Here is a 23,615-nt window from a genome sequence, read left to right as displayed (position 1 = left end):
AGTAAGATGTCTGTTCTAGCACCGGCTTCACAGCATCACTCCATCATAACTTGACATTTTGCTTCTTTGATAGCTCAGATGGTCAGAACTGGTAAACTGGGGGGACTTTCCGTATCCACAACAAGAGCCATGCAGATTTCAGTAGAGCTCTTCTTATCCAAAACAAGGTAGGACTGTCCCAAAATACAAAAAGAGCTCAGTCCCCTGAGATCCAGCTCAAGTTTGCGTCTCAGTTGTGCTATTTCCCAGGTAAAAGCCATATCAAATGCCAACATCTTGTGTGTTCCACAGCACATATCTTGTCCTATAGGGATAACTTACCTTTATGTATATGTGTTAATATGTTACACTGGAGTTAAAATATTAGATCAAATTTTAGGATGGGAACTTAAACCTGAGTCATTTTCTCACCTCACCAATGAGTGCTTTGCTCCTCTCTTGCAATCCTGCCTCAGATTCTTCTGCATGCAAGTTTTGAACAGTTTAGTGCAAAAAGAAAACTGCTTCCTCCTCCATTATTCTCCGAAGCAGGCAGCAGCAGAGGTCCATACTGCTCTTGCAAAGAAGCACCCGCCTATCAGATCTGTCTTCCCTCAAGCCTGTGTTCATTTCTAGGAAGAGCTGGCAGAGAGTCCTTCACTTTGGATTGCCTTGGTTTTGCAGCTCAGGTTAGAAAGGTGCTTGGATGCTGTAGCTGCTCTTCTCCCTCCTTGAGCTGCACACATGACGTTAACGTGTTCCTAGAAATTCAACGTACAAAGTGCTTCTGCTACCTTAACTCACTCTCTGTTCTCCAAGGACATTCGAGCAAGCATCGTGCTCTGCAGCGCCATGAAGGGCTGCTGGGCCTTGAAGTATTTTTAGTTTTGTCTTAGAAATGGACAATTTCCATGGGAGATTGAGTTGTTAGGATTGAGGAGCAGAATGAGAGAGTATTATCATATCTATGAGATCTTTGCAGGATCAATGCTGTTGAACTAGAGAAGCAAATGGCTATTAGTGAAAACTCTCAATTTATTGCTTAAAACATTGTGCATCCAGCAAAGGATAATAATTATGAGCTCAAGTGTAGACAGTTCCTTAAGGCTTTATCTTACTGAGCTGCCAAGCTCTGTACTGAGATCTGCTGTTGAGATCTAGCAGCGTAATAAGCAAGGTGAAAATAAGTGGTGATATTCAAGCTTGTTTGAATACCATGTCCAAACACATGAAGTTGTTTTTGTCTCTTTCTGTGGCTTTTTTGTGTCCACCCACAGAAGCCCAGAAGAAAAGAGGGGATTCAGTTTTGTCTGTCAATGGAAAAAAATAGTTGAGTGATTTGTTCAAAGCTGTAGACCGAGACCAAGACTGTAATCATTAAAACAGGATATCTTAAATTTCAACAGGAATAGCTGAGATACGTTTCTAATATATATATTTTTTCCTTCTTTAAATACTGAAGTGTGGCTGATAACTGGTCATAAGTTTTTTTTACAGCTGGAAGCCTCCTGAGAAAACCCCACGTGTAAACAGAAAGAATCTCATTCATTTACCGTCTTTCATTAATGAAGGTCTTGAAGTGTTTTGCATACTTGACATGCTAAGTCCGAATATAATGATCTTCTGTTAATCTGAGAATGAAGATGTGGCAGTGAATACACACAAACCTATATATATTTCTTAAATATGAAGTTATTTTGTATTGCGAAACAAACCATGTTTCCAACTTGGGATCACTTAGGGTAGAACATTCTTCTCTCCTGATGGAAAAGCCCAAGAAGCTCTCCAGCTCGAGCACATGAGATAATCATAGTAAAACATCACAGTTTATCTGAGCTAAAAGAAAAGATTTGGACTGTTGAAGTCTTGAACAATGAGTTAGAAGATACTAGAATGGCTGATAAAGTTCAGGCTCTTAATGTCCATTTGGAGCAATTCACAGCTATGCTGTCATGTCCCGTCATGCCACAGCATCTGTGGAATCTCCATTGCTGTATCCTAGGGACCCAATTTATCCATTTTGGGGTAGCGGGCATTGCCTGATGGCCCCTTTGTGTCACAAGGTACCTGTTTAAACACTACTTCATTATGTTGTTTTGAAAGGAAACAAATTAAAAGACAAACAAATGAAAATCCATTATTTTTTATTTGAAAAGGTGTGCTGCTTGTTTATCTTTCTTTCTCTGCTGTTGACAGTGACCTCTCTGGAAAGAAGCCTTCGATCCCTGGGGACCTCAAACGATACTCAAGAGCTGCAGGATGGACTGTGAGTCTCTTTTGAATTGCTACAGATCTCTCTTTGTCCCAGCCTTTTAATTTTTCTCTCCCTTTTTCCTGTCCTTTTTTATAGCTGGACACTTTTTTTGTCAGGCTTACTTCATTTTGCTCCTTTCTGTTGGTGATTAATGATGGTAAGACATGTATTGATCCTATAAAGCTCCGCTTGTGCTGGTTTCAGGTGGCGGAGAATGGTAGGTAGATAACAGAAAATGATGGCCTACAGTGAAAGACCCTTTTTTGTGGTTGTGTATGGGTCGTTTATTTTGTTGTTTTTTGATGTGAAGCCAGACTTGGATGCTTGTGTAGCTCTTTTCTTTCCTTCCTTCCTTCCTTCCTTCCTTCCTTCCTTCCTTCCTTCCTTCCTTCCTTCCTTTCTTCCTTCCTTCCTTCCTTCCTTCCTTCCTTCCTTCCTTCCTTCGAGCAAGAAGACATTTTATAGGCAGAAAAGTGTGCTGTGGTATTGAAACTTGCATCACAGCATCACATGGTACAGCACAGAGAAGATGAAACTTCAGTTTCACTTGCAATAGATACAGTTCATTAAACTCTCTTCTGGATATGTGTATACACAAACACGCACAGTTAGTTTTCATTGTATGCATGCTAATTAGAGAATTAAAATGGCTTTTCCAAATGTAGCACAATTTATTAAAGCTGCTTCCCTTCATGCAGCCTGCATACAAAAATCAAGTACTTAGGATGTGGTTCTAGTTTTGTATATATGACTGCATTTCCTAGTGAGGTTCAGCTGTGAACGGAAGGGAGAATTTGGTTTCTATTTCTTTATATTGGCATTATTCTCCTTAGAAGTGCCTGATGTGCTTGACTTGCCTTCTCGACGCAGTATAATCTCTCAGACTGGTTTGCAGTCTCTTCCCTCTCTCCATTCCACTGCTTTCATCTGTGCCTCAGATCTGCCCTAATTCACATATACACTGTTTTGCAAACTGGAGGATTAAAAATAGTAATAGTAATAATAGTCAGAAGATTTGGATCTAATTTTAGGAGATTGGAGAGGATGTAAGAGTAAAGAGTCAGCCTGTGGAGATCAATGTAATCAGGAAAGATGTTTACATGTACAAAATTATTTGTAGCATAAACTGCCCTTGTAACTAATGGAGATCTTTTACCAAGGATGGCTTTCGATCACCCAGAGCATCTATTGTGCTTATGCTCCTAAACTACTTCTTTTTTATTTAAGAATCAATTCCTTGGCTCCTCAGAGCGCTTCAAAAACATGGCTAGATAATTTTCTTCTTTCCTGAGCAGTTACATAAATAGATCCATAAGGCACTAATTGCAACGATTATTTTGGATCTTGGAATTATCATTAATTGTCCAGGTAGCTAAATGCAGCATATTTTTATTTTAACCATGCTTCCTTGTCCCTGTCATCAGCCCTAGAATTCCACCAGCTCTGTGCTTCCATTATCCTGATCTATAACCTTTCCCCAGGCTTTATAGAAGGTTTCTCTTGATTTCTCCTATTTTCCTTGTTGCGTCTCCAGACTGAACAGTTGCAGGGTGCCCAGCAGAGGAGGACCAGCAGCTGTCTTCCCCTCCATCATCCCATTGTTTTCTCCTGTCTTAAGACTGGCGTGTCCTTCACACTGACCCCATTTCATCGCCAGATGTGTGCGAGCAGCCTTGAATGCTCTGCGTGCATCTCTGCCCATCTCTCATGAGAGCTGCACCAGCAAAAAGCAGCGCGCCATGAATCATGAGAGCCGGCAGGGCTGCGTATATCTCTAAGATCAGGAACAAGCAGAGGGTCAGCTCTTCAGGTGAGACCTTTGGGGCAGCATTTTCCGCTTCCCCAGCTGCAAATCATGGCGTAAACTCTTGCTCCTTTGCCACTCGACCCCTTTCCTTCAAAGGCTGATGCATGCTTCTCCTTGAACATCCTCTAACTTGGAAGACGGATTGAGAGCAAAGAGTGAACATTTGGTAGGTTTATAGCCTCGGCTATTAGAAAAATGATAGTGTTTGTGGATATCTAAATAATAAAATCACCACACCTTCTCTTTCATACTAACTAAGTGACTTATTTACCACTTTGCTAAAGGGAGGCTGTCAGGCAGGCGAGGGGGGTCAGAATATTTGAGATCAGGAGTTCATGGTGAGAAATGTTCCTGCCACGAAGGACGTTTAGTATCCATAGTCTGTGCACTGCAGTAGTGTTTGCTTATCTTGCTGCAGGATCCTGCTAAAAACAATACATGAAGCCAAGCTGCCTGACTTTTAAAAAGTCTTCCAGACTTTCCACCTGTTACGCACAGGGCTCATAAGGGCATCAGAGGGACGCTGATTCAGATGAGGGAAGACTTCTCACTGTCAACCCGGGCTCTTCCCTTTGCTGAAATGCCTTCTCTCCCTTTGATAGCTGAGTCATTTGGGATAAGGACTGCACCTGTGGCAAGTGAATTTGGGACGAGTTCATCCCAAACAGAGTGCCAGTTCTAGACAGTGAGGCAGAGGTGGCTGGTGATGTGTGAGCAGGGTATATGTGAGATCCAGCAGTCAGAAACCTTGGTCAGAGCTCATCCCAGAGCCAGCTCTAATACTTGTGTGTGACATGCTTGGAGCTGGAAGGAGAAAATGCAAGGAAAGTGAAATGTAAATGCCCATAAGAAGCTCTAGATGGAGTCGGCTGAATGCAACTGACCCCGGATTAATTGGGAAAGGAGCAGGAGCAAAAGGAAGAAGGATGCATGGAGCTCGGGTGAGGAGCTAGGGTCATTAGGCAATGCTGACAGCTTTTTCCAGTGATACATGTCTGCAAACTACTTGTTAAGTACTGATCCCATGCAAGAAAAATGTATATATATATATATTTTTTTTTTCGTAACCATTGGTTTAATAATCCAAGCTCCCAAGCAATTTATCTCCCTCCTTGGTCCCAGGGTGTGGGATTCAGGAGATTCCCTGATGTTAGGCACTGACGGTAACTTAATTTGGGCAAAATAAAGTGAAGTGCCCGGATAAATCACTGTCTCAAAGAGACAGTCCACAGGCTGCAGGGAGGATAAGGCTTCCCCATGTACCACTGGATATTCTTCCTAGGAAAAATATGAGTTAAGAAAAAATGTAAAAATATAAAGTTGGCTTTTATTATTATTATTACACACATATATATATTTAGAAGGAAAGTTTGCAAGCATCATTTGATGGATATCTTGAAGCTACAGGATTGAGCTGTTAGTGGCAGGACGGGTCTGTGAGTCCCTTTATTGCTGGCTGGTTGACCATGACATTATTGCATACTTTCCAAACCAGGCTTCCTGGATGGCTTATACACAAGTATATCCTCTCATTCAACACTTACCCTTAGCTTAACTTATTTCAGGGCAAGGTCAATATGATGCTGTATTGAATTACAGTCGTACCCCCCTTTTATAAGTGATGGGCTGGAGCCAATGACTCCTCATGCTGCAGCATTTTTTGGTTCCTTTACCAGTCACCACCAGGAGAATTTGCCTGTTCAATGAAGAGATGTGAAGAGGATATTTTTGGTGCTTTTAGCACTGATGAGTTTTTTGAATGTGTCCATGCTACAAAATGTGTTGATTTCTCCTGATTTGAAGAAAAAAAAATAAAAATTGGCTTCCACCTCCTTTTCCTGATTGTTTTTTTTTTTCCTTTTTTTCTTCCTTTTTTTTTTTTTTTTCCAATTTGCAGATGATAGAAATATGCAGATATGTTTCTCTGCAGCTGAGGGAGGACTCAGCTTTACATCTGTACACTGCATGAAAATAAGCCTCCTATTCTTGTAGAAGTGAACTGGCAATAGTCAGTCCTCTCTGTTACAAATCCCTCCCAGTCCCCTGGAAAAATCAGACACCCTGACACTACAAGATTGCTATCAGAGAACCCATAAGGACACAGATCCTCCTGTATTTGAGACCTGATTAAGAAAATTCCTATGGCCACAGCCTGATTGTCACATCTAAGCAGTATTAGTGGATATATACCCATGAAGCAGTCACTGTCTGCAGAACACTGACAAAGTGCATGCTTTTTGATGTATAATACTTTAATGATTTTATTAGGGCTATGCAGCAGAACTGATTACGGTGCAGTACTGCAAAGGAGATTCAAAGTATTTGCTGAACAGGAAGCTCAGTTTGAGATCCGAGCTGCTCAGGGGTGAGACAAGGGCAATGGGCCTGAAAGGGGCAAAAAGTGCAGCTTTTGGATCACTGATTGTACTGTCTTTTGGCCAAATAGTAACCTCAGGAGGCACCTGTTTTTCCCAGGAATGCAAATTAAGCCAAAATTCATATATGGTTTGCCATATTCTTTGCTGGGAGTAGAGGAATTCCATCTTCCTGTCCATTCCCCGGTAAGTTTGCCACATCACTGGGAGAATTTGCAGGGGTAAATTAAAGCATTTAATCAGTTTATCTCATCATTACACGTTTGTGAAATCAAGTGATGCCTCTGGGGAACCACTGCCCCTATGATGTATGCAGGGTGCCTGTTTGGGTTGCTTTCAGGAAGAGAAGTGCCTCTGTGCCAGCCTGAAGCCTGTCTGAGCAACAAGAATTAATTAAAGAATGACAATGAGCACTTCAGTCCATTCCAGCTCACTCAGCAGTGTTTTGCTGGATTTATGAAAGTGTTTTGAAAACACTTTGGCATTCGGGACGCGGTTGTTAAGTCAGTGGTGTATTGGATTCAGCTGTGGCTGTTGACATCTTCATGTCACCTTCATTACGGATAAGGCACCTGCAGGTAGGTGTCTACGTGGGCTTGGCCAAGGGCATCTGTCAAGCTTCAGGTCATCGCAGTAAGGTGGAGGACCCCTGAGGCTATTGAGATGCTCCAGGGTGTCTGAGACACGCGTGGGACTGGCAGGTTTAGCACAGGACTTGCTGTTCATTTGCTTCTGAAATAACATCCGTGGGCCTGGTGGAACCCTAGGACATCTTAAGTGACACCAGGTGTCCCCCTGAACCAAATGGGAGAATCACCACTGCTAGTTCACCTTCTAGGTGATTGATTAAGAAAATTCAGATTCATCCCACCTAATTGATATTATAGGAAGAAGCGTAGTAACCCTGGCTTTTCTGGGGAGCTGTGGGGTCATTTGTACCTCAGGGGGACTGAAATGCCCTTCGGACATGCCAAGCTTTCTTTGTGTGTACTCCAGGGAGGCTGAATGGTTGTCCTCATCAGTAGGAGCCTCACCGTCCTCCAGGGGAGGCAGATGTATCCACACCCCTTGGGTTTTCTGAATTGTCTAAAAACACTAAAGGTTTGTTTCTCAGTTCATTTTATCATTTATGCTTATTGTTTCTTTCTTCTTTCTTACCCATACGTTTGATAAGTTGGAGGTATAGCTTAAAAATAATAAAAAAAAAACAACAAAAAAAAAGAAAATCCACCAAGCTTCTGTTAAGAAGGTTTTAATTCCTGTGGAATGCAGATTCACTTAGAGCAGAAAGATATCTTAAAGACATAATTTACTGAAAGAAGATTTTTTTAAAGTAAATCAGACAGAAGCTTTTAAGTGTCAGCATGTTTAATTAAGGGTAGGATTTAATAATATTTTATATGGTTTTGTTATTCTGCTTGTATAAGCTTAAAAAAAAAAAAGAGATTTCCATAAATATTTTGAAATGTCGTTTTGATTCTGTTAATATGTTAAACCCTTCAAAGTAATACCTTCCCTGTTCAACTCAAAGCAGTCGGATTAACTTTATCTATCCTCCATTTATCGCTGTTGGCATCAATTTCTGACATGAAAACCTTCTAGGTTTGGCAGTAAAAATGGGTTGCCAGATTGCAAAATTTGCATTTAACTGTATAATACACTTGCTGTATTAATAGTTGTATTTATGTGACAGATCTCACCCTTAAGAATCCCAAAGCTCCAGATATGACATCTCTGTGATAAACTGCAAAAGCTGGTGACAAACTGCAGAACTCTCCAATGATGATAAATTCATCTCCTTTTGACCACCTTCTCTGCTTAGAGAGGTCCTTCGCATGCCTGAGCAGCTTCTAATGGTCACTACAAATCAATCTGTCAGAGAAAAGTTTTCCTTTTCAGTGTTTTCCTCTCCAATTGTCCTTGCCAGAGGTCTGAGATGGGCAGAAATCCTAGCCAAAGCAGTATCTTCCCGTGTCAAGATATCAGCCTTTGGAAATAAGCTGTGAATTTTAGGCCATGAGGTGATGGAGAGATGTTTAGTTATTTGTGGCAAGTAGTGAGTGCTCCAGGAGGTATAAGCAAGAGAACAGAGATCAAAGGCATGTAGAGAATAACCAAACGTCTGCTCTTGAAGGTCTTCTACTGCTGTTACTTGTCATGTTGACTTTTTGTCTCACGTCTTGGCTTGTGATTTTTGATCTCTCCTTGTTGTCATGGTCAGTCATGGAGATGAGACCATGGGGGCCTGGTCACTGTTGGTGCCTCCACAGGTAAAACTGGCTGAATGACAGGACCCAGAGGATGCTGGTCAGTGGTGGGAAGTCTAGTTGGTGGCTTGTAATGAGCAGAGTACCCCAGTGGTCAATTCTGGGCATTTAACATCTTCATTAACCATCATAGTGCACCCTCAGTAAAGGAGTGGCTGACACACCAGAAGGCCATGCTGCCATCTCGATGGACCTCAACAGGCTGGAGGTGGGATGGCAAGAATCTTGTGAAGTTCAACAGGGAGAAATGTGGGGTCTTTCACCTGGGGAGAAGACACCCCAGGCACCAAGACATGCTGGAGGCCACCCAGGACCAGGTGGGCCCAGAGGTCCCTTCCAACCTCAACCAGTCTGTGACCCAGTACCCAGTGACAAATGGGTTGCATGGCAGCCCCAGCCTTCCCACCTATCTTTGCTCCCACATCATTTGCAGAATTGCCCTTTAGCTTTAGATCCAGTTGGTTGAAGACCAGGGATGTCAGATTTGGGAGCTGATGAACAGGACAAATTACACAGTTACACAGAGTGAGCACAGGCCCATGCACACTCAAGGAAATAGGGTCTGCAATAATGTCCCAGGGTCTTCATGCTTTTCAGATCATAGATCTTGGTAAATGGAGAGATGCCTTTCGTATCCTGCCAGTGACTAGATGCTGTAAAAATCAGTGTTCTCCCCTCCCCCAAAAAAAACCTTTTGATTCAGTGCCTAAGGAGAAAAGAAAAGAGTACACCCCCAATTTGGAAGCCAAGCACATTGTCAAGCAAGTTCTGTACTCGTAGCAAGAAAATTCGACACTAGCAGAAGCGAAGCTGGATATTGCTGTGTGTAAAAATACTGTCGTGCTTGGTCTTTTTATAAATTTATTCTAAGATGCTTATCTGGAAAATGCTGAATTCACAGTGATGTTATTTGTGTTTGTGGGTGACAGCAGAAGGAATAAATAAATAGAATAAAACTCTCCCTCTTTTTTCAGCACTTAGACCACCATGCTAATAGCGGTACTTTTGGTAATTTTGAAGAAGCATTTCTGAGCTTATTCAACACAAAAATATGCAGATCTTCCCTCCTATTATTAGCCAAAATGCTTCTTCTAAATTTTGATTTTATTTTGCTTTCTATTCTCATATTAGAAACGAAATGTGCCATTTGAATAGATTAAATATTGGCATTTTGAGTCAACAGTTTGAAATCCACCCCCCAAAAAAATTATATATTAAACTTAAAATATTTTGCCTCTTTCTTCTCTCAGAGTTAGAGATAGAGAAAGACAAGTTTTCCTTCTGCTCAGCTTGCAGAGGGCAAATAATTTGTTATTTGGGTTGAAATATCCACAGGCGGAAAGTTTATCTTATGACATGAGATCCTGGTTGGAGTGACTTGCCTCTGGATTCGTTAGCATAAGTTTTGTAAACTTTCAGAGACCAAAATAAGAATCCTGAGGCAGAGAGCAGGGCTGGCTGCATGTTTACAGTAAGTTTTTATGCCTATAGTTACACATTCAGCAGTGCAGCTCATATTGATTGACTGGGGGACCTGTGGGATGAAGTTCGTTTAATAATTCATGTATGCAGGCACGGAGTGTGCCATTGTTAGGGCTGAGCATCCAGCTTGCCGCAGAGTCCTTCAGGGGTCTGGCACACTAATCCAAACATGCTAATGTTTAGTGAAATACTTCTATTGGCTTTGTGTAAGGTCTCATTTATTCCCCAAGTCTTATGCTAGCTGTAAAGCCAGGAGCGGCGATCCTGTCAGCGGGAATGACGTTTGTTGTGATCCGTGGCTTTGGCTGATCTTTCAGTCGTACTTCTGGAGGCTATCTGTTGAAGCAATTAGCATCCTCGAACGTTTGCTGACGTGGGGGGAAAAATGAAAAATAAAGTCCAATTTTAGACAAAACTAAGGGGGCCTGCCGAGCTTTTTCTTGCTGGAGAAGTCACTCTGGCTCTCTAACATCACTGCATTTTTTCAGCACAGTGCTCAAATGGCTGAGCCCTTCTATACCATGCTTATGCCAAGGCCATGATAAACCTTCTGCACAGAGATGTTCATCTTCCCACCACCTGAGGCACCACCAGGGGTTAATCAGATCCTTGGGCAATTTGTGTGGACAAGAGATGTTTTAACTGAGTAAGAAGATGGTTTTCAGCAAGAAACACTTCCACAGAGTGCTAACGTGAGATGGAGGAATTCCCATTGGATTACTGGGTCTAATCTTCTGGCCCTAACTTGTTTTCTTTTTTTTTTTAGGGAAAAAAAATTCTTCACTGCAAGGGTTGTGAAGTACTGGAACAGGCTGCCCAGGGAAGTAGTTGAGTCACCATCCCTGGAGGTCTTCAGAAAGCATGGAGATGGAGAGCTTAGGAACATGGATTAATGGTGGACTTGGCAATGCTAGGTTAAATGTTGAAGCAGATGATTCTAAAGGTCTTTTCCAACCTAAATGATTCTGTGATTCTATGATTCTGTACGTAGAACTATGTAAACCAGATGAGGATGCTCTTTGGGAAAATGTTTTGGAGGCAGAGAAGTGAATAATGTCAGATAAAAACCACAAAGAAAAGAGTAGAGAACCTGTGGCTGACTTAAAGAAATTATAATTTTAGTATAGATTTTACTGGTTGTTGGTAATGTTACAGTTTCGGGAATTTACTGTGTGGCTTAGGAGATTTATTCCAGAAAATGCTCGTGATCAGCCGTGGATCCACAGCCTCATCTTGACTAACCATGGTGAAGGTCAAGTGTCTGACAAACGTGCATTTTATGTTGAAGAAAGACAATCCTCAGAGGGATTATATGTGTTTACCAGAACATTTTATATCACTGTCTCCTTATATTCTCTCTCCCAGTGTTCACAAAATGCAGACACAATTTGTACATGAAGAGCTTGCCTCTTCACGTCCTGTGATCTTCATGCATTCACTCTTGCAGAATAATGAATAAGTAATGTCATGCTTCTTTCCTAGATTGCAGTGTCACACAACAGGAATCCTCCTTCTGGATTTACGACGATGAAGGAAACAAATCTTAGTTCCCTAGTACACGTCCATAGGGGTTAAACTGGCAGTGGAGGAATTTAAGAGTTATTTTTTTAATAGCAATACAGTAAATAAGTGCAGAAGGTTAAAATTGTACAGCTGGCCCCCTACACTGCACAACAGCAAACAGTTAATAAAGTTTGAGTGTTTGAGTACCAGGAGTGCTGTGGACTTGGTCCCATGGCAACAACCACCTTAGGAAAGGTGCAGACAAAGAGAGCAAACTTGTACAAGCATTCAAAAGGTAAAGCATTCAGTAAGGCTTTTGTTTCAGCTGCATTTTTTCTTTTCTTTCTCAGGCTGCAAGAAATGTTAACCCCGTGTACCAAAGGCTGGTCTAACACCCTGTTTGTTTATTGTCTTGGAAATGTGTTTATTGTGTTAAAAATGAAAAGATCCTCCTTTTTTGGAGAGATCTCTTTGCCTTGAGAGGGGGTGGTTGTGGCTGGAGTCTAGTGTTGCTTCTTGGAGGAAAATCCTAGGGTGGAGGGGAAGTGCAAGCATAACTTGGAAAGAAGGAGCAGCAGCTTTTGTTTCTTGTGCTGACCCCTGCTGAACTCTGGTGCAAAATGGAAAACCCTGGATATGGCCAAAAATAGCATGTAGCTGATCAGGGCTGTCTTTTAAGCTTGTATTTAACTTCTGGATGCCTTTTAGAGTGTGGATTTATGCAGGACTTCAGAGGAAGCTGGTTGGGATGGTTGAATAAAGATGTAAAAGGAATGGGTCAAGGCAGGTTACCAAAATTTTGATCCCCACAAATGGTGCTGCAGGATGGGGAGAGGTAAGGTGGTGTTTCTTGCTCAGGTGAACCTTCACTAGGGGAAGGAAGGAGATGAGAGCAGAAACAGTTTTGATCTGCAGATGACAGTGCAAGCTCAGCTGGTCAAGAAGTTGGGGTTGTGTGGTAAAGAGCAGGGCTGATGTTGGCTGGGCAGTGTTAAAAGTATTGTCTGTAGATGGAATCCCAAGAACTGGAAGAGCTTCACAGAATCAGTGCTTTGAGAGCTTCCTGCTTCTGTTCAGGATTGTGGCTCTTTTCCCATGTGAAGCTTTAAGTGCACTTGTTTCTTTTCAATATAATTACCCAGTAACAAAGTTTGATGCCTGACATTTTTGTTGTGGCTTTATGGTACAGCACATGATTGCAGTTGTGTTATACTACGGCAAGGTTAGAGATAAAACCATCTCAGCTGGTTAAACTGGTGGTGATGGGTCATTTCTGCACGTGGACCATTTAACTAAGCTAGCAGATTGCAAATGGGATTTAATAGGGGTTAGTATTAGCTGCTGAGGCATTCGGGTAAGGTGGGCAAAACAGCTGAGTTATTTGCCAAAAAGCAGGTTACAGCAGCAAGTTGACAGGAGCTTTAGATTATAGTGTTGATAAAGCCCCTCAACCTTTCCTGCTTGATTCGCAACTGGAGAAGAACGAAAATCCAGCTATGTCACATTGTCTGAAGAACAGAAATGAAAGAAAGTAAGATTATTGAATTGCTGAGCATGGCAAATTCCCCCAAGCCCTGCAGAATAATGTATTTCAGCCATGCTGTACAGTTTATAAAGGTCAGTTTGCACTTCAATTACAAATCTAGGTTTAGAGCTTTTAAAGGACACGGGGAAAAAAAATAGTGATTTTTTTTTCTTTTGTGATTACCTCTTGAAATGCTGATAATATTTCAGAATCATTTGTAAAAGATTCGCAGTACTATAGCAACAGGCATTTTAAAAGCCTCCGTTGAAATGCTGAAAATCTAGCTCCTAGTTTTATTTCTCCATTTTGCAGATGGACAAAATAAGCCCTGTGAATTTTTAAGGTTTTTCAGTGAATTAATCAAAAGTTGGGAAGCAATCTTGTGTGGAAGATTCAGTTGAATAGCAAACCAGGTTTAATTAAAAAGAACCCACAATTTTTCTCTCCTTTTTCCCCCCTATCCTTTTTACTACCATCCTGGCTGTTAATCTTCTTTATTGAATATGATTTCACTCAGTTGGGAGCGCAGGGTCTTTACGTCCTGGTTAAATTTAGAGTTGACTGGAATGACAAGAGAAAAAGGTTTCAGGCAAGGAGGAAATGACCAGAAAAAGGAATAACCTTTTTCCTCTGTATATATGATTGGAATAGGACAAGAAGTGTTAGTTTTAAATAGGCGTGTAGATGCCTGTGCGTTTTACCTTACCACGGATGGCAGCCATCCCATAGCTCTGTAAATATCTCTTCTTGTTCTTGGCTATGCCTGAGTGACCACATCACTAACAAGCCATGAAGAGAGCAAGCTGGGTCACGGGGTAAAGGTTACTACGCTACAGGACCAGACCATGCTAATTATGGCACTGAGAAGTGATTTTGAGTGGGTCCAGTTAAATTATTGCATTTCTCAGGCTTGCAGAGGGAGATTTTTTCCTCTAGCACCAGCTGAGGAAAGCTCCCTCCCTTGACATAAGTGCTGCAGTCTACTTTATGTGTGTCTTGGTTCAACCAATTATACCTGAGAGATGGACAATTAAAAAAGCATCTGTTTTTACAGCAAGAGCAGCCTGCCTCTGGCATTTTAGTTACCATAGTGGTTTTCTACATAGAGGAGGAAGATAAGGGAGGGAAAATGGGGTTGGAAGGAAACAAAAAAAAAAAAAAAGAAGAAGAAAATTTTAAATATGCTCTAATGAAAAAACTATCAGCTGCACATGTACCTTCTGAACTTCCAGGCTTGCTGGATCCTTTCATGGAGATGATGGGCTTCAGGACCACTGTGATTTTCCCTGCTTTTCCTTTTAGGAAATGTCGTATGGCTCATTGCTGAAAGAGGAGAGAGAAGCCAAGAGATGTAGGACAATATTTGTCATGTGTTTTCAAGTATCCAAGCCACTGCTGGGGGCTGGCACATGAAACAGCTCGATGCCATGGTCTGAAAGTCAACTCTGAGCAAAACCCTATGGCCAAATCCACGTTTTTAAATAGCACAGCTCTTCCTGCTGTGGTTTCTTCTGTATAAACAGTCATGGGATTTGGGGTACACCTGGGTAACGTCACCTTCCCAAGCAGGAGTTTCCATGCACTCCAAGCTGGGAGAATTTGGGAGATGAGGTATAATGCCACCACCTGGTAATCCCAGCCATAGCCATATAACCATGGCCACTCCATGCCAAGTCAGTGCTGCAGGTCCGTGTCAGATACATGCTCTTTGGTGTGTCTTATTTGCAGCCTAGGTAATGTCAGCTGTATTTCACCCTCATTTTTATGAAGCCACTGGGGCTCCATTTCTTTCTGCTCAAGCAGCATAAACAACAAGCATTAGTTTAACATTTAATTACAATTGTGTTCCAATAATATACCTATATATAAATTGTGCATATAAGTGTACATTTATATAGTATCTATGCACGGTGTGTAGACACCCATACATAATGATGTAAAATATCAAAGCTATATAAAGCTATAGATAATATAAAGCTATAATCTTTTTGTGTTGTGTTTTCAATGTCTTGTGTGTTGAGGTGAGGTCATACAGACATATGAATTGGTGCTGGGAAGGAGATAAGATGAAAGAGATTTGGGATTTGGGGCTTACATTAAGCTATGTCCCTCTTCATCAGCAGTGGTTTAAGGGACACAGATTTGCAGCCAATGGAACTGTTAAAGTACCTGATCCTGTTCCAGTAGTTTCTGCCACTGCTGACAAGGTTTCCTTCTGCTCCATCCTGCAACAAACTGGTAATATATATGAGGATAAGTACAGAGATCTCTTTATGTAGATAGCCATGATATATGGTCATAGGTTCATACACCTCCTCTTCCATTTCAAATATGTAAAAATTATAAAATATTAAATATACCAGGATTGGAATCTTCTCTCATCTAAGACTGCTGACCCTCTTTTCTCTCTGTTGTTTAGAAATGAGATGAGTATGCACAGTGCTCTTCTCACACTTGTCAACTGGCAAGATGATGGATAAAGAGAAGAAAAGAAGTGCTCATGCTTGTCAGTGATGCTTATATACCACTAAAAGCAAAACACATTATATTTGCTTGTGAAGATATTCCTTAATCCAGCTGCTAGATCACAGAGTGATTGTGCAGCTCTTAGAAAGCCAGAGCACCTCTTATTGCAGTCGTCCTGATTCTCTTTTTTTTTTTTTGCAGAAAGTACATTTTCCCCAGCCTGGTCAGAGCAATTTTACCAATCCACCCATCCAAAAAACACAAATAAACCCAGATATGCACCTGCTTCCCTCACTGTATTCAGCGGGGGCTGCGGGATGGGGAGAGCTGGAAAGAGCTGGTTTATGCATGAGCTGCCGTGCCTGCTCAGCAGAAGGAGGTTGCTCCTGCGTAGATGGGTAGGGTGACTGAAAAGTGCACCTTGGTGGCCTGCTTTGCTAATCTCTTCCCTCAGTATTTCGCAGTACTCACAGTGAACGACAAGTACCCCCGAGCAAAGTAATTTATTGCTGTGTAATTTCATGGAGCAGCAAGTGTGCTTCTTTTGTATAGAGGTTTGAGGCACACGAGGGATTTTTGTCTTAGACTGCATACAAATTGATTTTTTTTTTTCTAGATTTGGGGGGGGGGATATGGTCAAGTTGAAGATACAAGTCTCTGTTGGCTAACTTACTTTTTCTAAGGCACTGAGAGAGTGCTTAGCATTGATTAGGGGCAGAGAAAAAAACAATGGAAATAAAGACATGGCCCAGAGAGCCTGTCCTCTCTTGTTTAGTACAGGATGCTCTGAATGTTTCACCAGATTTGATGCTTTTACATGTTTGTTAGTACCTTAGTAGGAGTACTTACAGGGTCTGGTAGGTATAATATGCCCTAATACCATTTATAATATACCCTAATATCATTAGGATGTAGCAACTTACTCTTCCCAGCCCTCCCAAAAAAAAAAAAAAAGGAAGAGAATGACCGTATGCAAGCTTACTAGCTTTGTACTTTGGTCTGAGTTGTCCAAGTGCCTTATCTGAGAATATTGGCACAGAAAGAAGACTCACCTGAGTCTCCCATGAGGGGTTCTGCAGTTTTTGATGTGATATTCCTCTATGAGGTTTCTCTGTATAAGCAGTGTCTTATTAATATTAGTATGAGCTGTTGGACCTATCAAGAAAACGTGGTGGCTTAATAAATGATGATGCAGGCAGCATTTTATTCATAAATGATGGAGCGGATGGAGGCACAAAAAGGGGAGTAGGAGATGAAGGAGGCATTAAATCTGGCATTTATAGAGTGGGAAAATCATCAATGTGAGGGGGAGCTGGAACATGATGGACTATTTATTGTGAGAGAGGAGAGATTTATGACGAGTATATGAACGGCTCACTGTTTTCCCCATCACCTCCTGTTTTCATGGAAGAATAGAGTTTCTTGCTGAAATCAAAGTTTGCCTAAGCAAGAACAAAACACTCTTCAGAGCAACCAGGAAAAATAAATAACATAAGTAAAGAACCTCGTATTACATTCTAAACTACCCTTGGCACAGTGTAAGATGATTGAAAAATTGCAAAGATGCCTAGAAAACACAAACTCTGAATAATTCCTGGATGAAATGAAGAACAGGATTGACTTCAAAAGAATATTATACATAATAAAATTGAATAAAATACAGAAAGCTGACTCGGTCCTTTCATATGTACATACAAGCATTCATGTTTGCTTTCTCCGTGCCTCTTTTCACTCCCCCATAAATTGGCTTAACAGGAATTATTCCTTTTCTTCACCATCTCTCTTGCCTTATGTAGATAAAATGGCTCAACTTTTTGCAGCCCAGCACCTTCCTCCTATGCAGATGCAGTCCTTCTCTGATCCATCTGCCTTATCATTTGCATCCTATGCATCATTATCTATTATGGTTGTGAATTTTCTGTAGGTTCTTGTGCACTCTTTTTGATAATCTTCTGACCCAAGGATTTAATATAGCCACATATTAATGATTTCTTAATTAAATGCAGATTGAAATGATGCCTTAGTTCCCCGTGACCACTCATGACTAGTTTTATAAATGGTTCACTTAGCTAAAGCTTTAAAATGTGATCAAAGCATATGCATAAAAGTAGTGTCTGTTCACTGGCTTTTATGGGGTTTGGATATGTCCATTTGTATGGATTAATAAGGTTGTTCTGTATTTAAAAAGGTACTGCTCAGTATGTAAGTGTCTAAGAGTTTGGGAAGGATATACTACTTGTAACAAGTTGTATTTTTTCTTCAAGCCTTTTTTTTTTTAGGACTGAAGTCATTTTTAATCCAATTTACTTGTCACAGCTGTGATTACTCAATACGGGAAACAACAACAGACAGATTATTTTTAATCCTTTTTTAATCATTTTCCCTTCTTTAGTTTTGTGCTGTTAATACATGGCTGCAGAGCCCGAGCTGTGTGTACTGTAGCACGTTTAATTCTGACTTTTGAAATCTAGATTGGTGAGAATAAGGACAAACAAACAAACAAAAATGCAGTCCCTTCTGTTTGCCTATGAAGCCTGCAATCTGGCCTCAAGGCCATCCTGATCCCTGTTTTATTCAGCAGGAAGATGTTAAGCAAAAAAATATTGTCCTGTATCTCTAACCACTGGAAAGGGGTCTTGCAGCAGTTCCTCTCTGAAATCTCTTGAACCCAATTCTTCAGTGCATTTTGTATATTCCAAAATTACTTTATTATTATTACAGAACTGTCAAATCATTCAGGTTGGAAAGGACCTTCATGATCATCAAGACCTATCATGGTGTGGTGGTTTTACCCAGATGGGCAGCTGAGCTCCACCTCAGCTGCTCTCTCACTCCTCTTCCTCAAAGGGAAGGGAGAAGAAAATACGGTGGAAAGGGCTCAAGGGTTGAGATAAGGACAGGGAGATCACTTAACAATTATCATCATGGGCAAAACAGACTCAGCATAGGGCGCTGCTTCCTCCAGGCCACATCCACCTGCTCCACCGGGGGCTCCTCCACCCATGGGGGGGCTGCAGCGTGGAGATCTGCTCCATGTGGGATCCATGGGCTGCAGGGGGACAGCCTGCTCCACCAGAGGCCTTTCCACAGGCCACAGGGGAACTGCTGCTGCCTGCCTGGAGCACCTCCTGCCATCCTGCTGCACTCACCTTGGGGCTGCAGGGATGGTTTTCAATCCTCTCTCCCAGATGCCGTTGCCCAGACGTTTTTATTTTCCCTCTTTCTTAACTCTGCTCTCCCAGAGGCACAAGCAATTTCGCTTATTGGCTCGGCTCTGGCCAGCAGCAGGTCGCTTTGGAAGTGGCTGGAGCTGGCTCTGCTCTGACATGGGGCAGCTGCTGGGCTCTGCTCACAGAGGCCACTCCTGCAGCCCCCACTACCCAAACCTTGCCATGTAAACCCAATACACATGGGTACAATTTATAACAATCATTAATGTCTTAGAATGATACAGAGCAAAAAGACTGATTCAATATGTCCTCACCTTCCTTCTTGCTGTTAAGTTTTCTTGGAGAGAAATGAAGAAGCCCTAAACCATACATGTTCCTAACAAAGCTCGTGACACCAATACTGAGCCAAGCTTCAAGGTTTCAGACCTGTTGAAACCTTGTTTATTAAAGATATAGATGCAAGGGTCCAATTTGTCCAATTTGCTAGAGCTATTCACTCCCCGAATACCTCAACAAGGGGAAAAGAGGAATGCATGGGTAAAAGAAGATGTGTGAAACCTGTTCTCTCTCTGCTTGTTCCCAGTCACCAGAACTAAAGTCTTTGCTTTCCGAGTAGAAAACATTCCCATGTATTCAGTAGTATTATTGTAAATTAGCTAAGAAAGGCCTCCTTTGCCCTGTTCTGCACAGCTTTACATGGCTGAGATGCCGCAGGAGGGAGTTTGGTGCGTGCTGCCACACACTCCAGCAGCGATGTGCGTGGTGGGTGTGCAGCGCTCCTTAATGCGGTAATTAGGGAATGCCTGATTTAAACACACTACAAAGGGCCTGCTGTCATTTATTTACTTGTTTATTTTGGGGCTTTATTCGTTTGTTTGCTTTGAAAAATAACTAGTTTTAAATGTGCACAGCAAAAAGCCTCTGGCTGCAGTCCCTTGGGGTGTCCCTGCCCAGCGTGGGTCTCTGCTATTCCTCAGATTAAGAAAATAAAAATAAAAATAAAAATAAAAATAAAAATAAAAATAAAAATAAAAATAAAAATAAAAATAAATCAAAACACATCCAAACTTCGCTTACTGAGAGTTCTGTTATGTAAATGTATATAAAAAAAAAAAAAAAGAGAGAGAGAAAAGAAAAGAAAAACACATGCTTAAGTGGAGATAGATTATATACTAACACAGCAACAAATATTCTGTACAAATGGATTGGATTTAGCCTTCAACCTGGTGAAGCGACCAGGTTTAAATTTGATCTTTGACTTGAGTCCTTGGCTAAAGCCTGTGTTTCCAGGTGAAATATTGCAAGTGAAGTTCCATGCCTAAAATAATTCACCACTACCTAAGCACTTGGTTGTGGCACCTACCTAAATTTATCTCTGTCCTACCTTCATTGCAGTGATGTCCGAGCTCCTGGTATTTATTACAGTTTTAGTCAGCAGTCCTTTGAATATCAAAATATGGCATGTAAAACTCCTACAATGTTTACTTCATTGGGACAGCAGCTGTGCTAGAAACAATTGTAGTAATAATAAGAATGAGAAAAGATTGCTGGGAGGTATTTTAGTCACTGTCAGAGTCAGTATTTTATTTTCAGAACAGGCTTGTGTCTCTCAGGTAAGCACAATAGCTGTAGTCTAGGGACCAAAGGATGTAGCAGAATAGATCAAACCCTTTGAGCTGCATGGAAATGTGCCCTTAATGTCCCCCTGTGGCCCTCACCTTGCAGTAAACCAAGACTGTGCATTTCGTTACACCCCCAAACTTTGTTAGTGTAAAGGGAGCACACCATCTTTATGGAGCCATGGAGTTTTTATGAGTCCAGTTACGACTGTAACAGTCTGATTGTCCAAGTTACCTAATTACTACAGAAAGGTTCATTAATAATGCAGTTATAGTTGTTATTACTGTTAATTTTGTCTTGTTAGTTCCCAGCTATTTAGTGTTTCTGTTCCCTTTTTTCTCTCTAAAGCTGATTTTATGTGGTTGACAAAGTTGCATGACCATTGACGGAGCATCATGATTTGTATTTACAAACTAGTATGTCTGGTACCATCTCATGTCTGCACTCCTCCATATCTTGTTTTACCCTAGTTTTAAATAGACTGTTCTACCAACAGAGAATAGCTACTTGTAATTACTAAACCAACATTCAACCAGAACAAATTTGTGCAGTTGCCATTGTCTAGAAAATTGTTATCGCAGCTAACATTAGCTCAGATGAAGTCTGAGAGTGAAGGTCAGTATAATAAATGGCTCTGTGTTATGCCCAGTCCTTCCAGATTTGGGAAATGATTTTCAAATGGGGAATGAATGACGCTGTATGACCAATATCTCCTGCTAATGAGAATGTGTTTTGTCAGAACCAGGCATTAGAGCTCTCTGAAGGGACAATGCTTTTGACACAACTAGAATGTAGCTCCATTTTCCCTGGTTATTCATTACATCTGAGGGCAAGAAACAAATGGTACTTGCTATTCAGTATATGGTGCAAGAAGCTAAAATGTCTTCTATGGCTTCTTTTACTGTCAAAAATATCTTCTTCTTCACGTGGGCTTAAATTAGCTTGGCACATTATGTGTGTTCCTGAACAAAGAGCAGGTTCTGCACTAGAGAAAAACCATTGAGAACTCAAGTTGTTTAATTAAGGCTGAAAATGGATTCTCCTTTGGCATGGAAGCAGTGCTCACCCTGTTAGATTACAAATTATTTCCACTAAAAATAAATATATTAAATGGCAACAGAGCATTTTAGCTTTTTAGCTTTTCCATGCAAAGATTCTCCTCATCCTCTTTGTTCTCTTTTCTGTGTGCCAGGTGGATCCATATAGGACCTTACTCTACTTTAGTGATAAAGAAAAGATGAGATATAAACCTTGGTGTAGGTTGAAAAACCTAGCTTAAACTTGACTTATCTGTGCTCAGTTTATGTTTAGGTCATTTCTTTATGAATACGTAGCATCAGGATATCTGACATCTACTTGAGGTGTTGTAGTCAGCCCCATCTGCTCTTGTGCCTGATGTACCAGGATGGTTGCAAAGCCCTGAAGAACCTTCTGTGTCTGCAGCTGGCCTTGCATCAAGCTGAGAGCTTGACCAGATGACCACTAGTGGCCACATCCAACGCAATTCATGATACTTCGGTGTATTCTACAAGAAAGTATCAAATACTGACACTAATACACAAGCTGCATTGGTTTGATGCCAAGTTTTGCTACAGATTTACCTACATGATATGGAGAGGAGGAATTTTAAAATGGTTTGCCCATTTTATCTTGTGCATAGATGAGGACAGTGGTGGCTTTCAGAGGAACTTTGCAAAGGTTTAGTAATTCACGTGAAGAGCCTTGAGTGCAAGTATCTTTTGGCTGACAGTGACAGCACAGCACAGTTCATGGGTATCAGCCACAGTGGCATGATCAGGGCACGTTCGTGTGTCTTGATCTTAATGGCAAGGTCTGGAAGGGAGGTCTGGGCTGCCATCTCAGCTGTGACAGCCAGCTGCTGCTTGTGGTGCAGAGACTGGCTTTTCCATCTCCTTAGGCTGGTGGAAGAAAAATGCTGCACATCTTTGGGTTAAAGGTGGCCTTGCCATCATTGTACGCTGGATCATGGTGGATGGTGCTTCCCTGTGATGCTCACACACTTGTTTGTGGAGTATTGAGTCCTATAATTGGAAAAGTCGCAGTGGGTGTGAAAGGGGAGTGGACTGTTGGGGGTCTGATTCAAGGCATGGTGTGGTATCTGCAGTGTCTTTGCTGGTTGACTTTATGTTTTATTTTCATTTTTTTCCTTCTGTGAGTCTTCTTGATTTTCCTTTATTTTTCAGTGTTTCTTCCAGTTCCTCAAAATATTTTATTCCTTGATTTACTCCAAAGAATCTTTCAGTGTCCTCCCCTGAGACCTCTGATTGCCTTGACACTGAACTAAACTATTACAAAGTTATTAACCTAATGGGAGTTAGAACACTTTGCCTTTCTCTGCCTGGCAGGATGGTATTCCAACTCTGTATAATCCTCTGCACACGCTGAATCCTGAATTTCATATAAAATATAATTTGTTTACTAGACTGTCTTTGTCACGTACATTAGACTAATGCTTGTGGATCATTACTTGTCTGAGGACGGTTGGGGTGGTGAAACTACTCGAATCACAGATTGGTAAGAGCCAGCTCCTGACACGTGAATGTTGAGCTGCACCTGAAATAACCTGCACAGGCTGCTCCTGGTGGAGTAAAGTTGGCTTGATTTCAGCAGGGGTGGTGAGCATCCAGCCTCAGAGGATGCACCAAGTGTTCAGAGTGGTGAGTACAGCACCGAAAAATCAACAGGGCTAAAGCAACCAGCCATGTCTGCCTGAACAGCCAGACATTTCCACTTCCAGGGTCCTCATATACCACCCCACCATCTTCAGCTTCCTCCAAGGCTATGATGTTGCAGCCCAGATGAGAGTCCATAAATTTCATGGCTCATTGGAAACACCAAGGTTTTGTGACCTTGGCTGCCTTTCAGAGACCAAATCCGAGGTCCTTGGCACATGTGTGGCTACGACGTGTTGAAGTCCCTGCTCCTTATCTTAGCATCTCCTGCATGGATCGAACACGGGCGAAGGCAGGACCTCGGTGAGTCTGTAGAGTGAGGGGATCCTGCTATCCTTTAGCAAAAAGGCTTCTTTTGTGAAAACTCAAATTAGAGGCAGCTTTTCTCTTTACATTCATTTTGTAGCATTAAATGAAGGGAAAAAGGAAAAGAAAAAATAATGTTGTGCGCCTTAGCAGCCTCAATGCTGGGTG

The 23,615-nt window shown here is 41.5% G+C and overlaps 1 protein-coding gene across 3 annotated transcripts in view; it reads left to right on the top strand.

The window, feature by feature from the left end:
* The window catches only part of TSNARE1 (t-SNARE domain containing 1), a 452,412-nt gene that overhangs the window by 154,814 nt on the left and 273,983 nt on the right, over window positions 1-23,615 (top strand). For all 3 annotated transcript variants that reach the window (XM_082752775.1, XM_082752776.1, XM_082752777.1), the window contains one exon: window positions 2,176-2,245. In XM_082752775.1, coding sequence (XP_082608901.1) covers window positions 2,176-2,245 — 70 coding nt within the window. The remainder of the gene's footprint in view (window positions 1-2,175; window positions 2,246-23,615) is intronic.

This window comes from Aythya marila (genome assembly GCF_965140915.1).
Source record: "Aythya marila genome assembly, chromosome: 2".
NCBI classification, from domain to species: domain Eukaryota; kingdom Metazoa; phylum Chordata; class Aves; order Anseriformes; family Anatidae; genus Aythya; species Aythya marila.
This window is presented reverse-complemented; position numbering and strand designations above follow the sequence as displayed.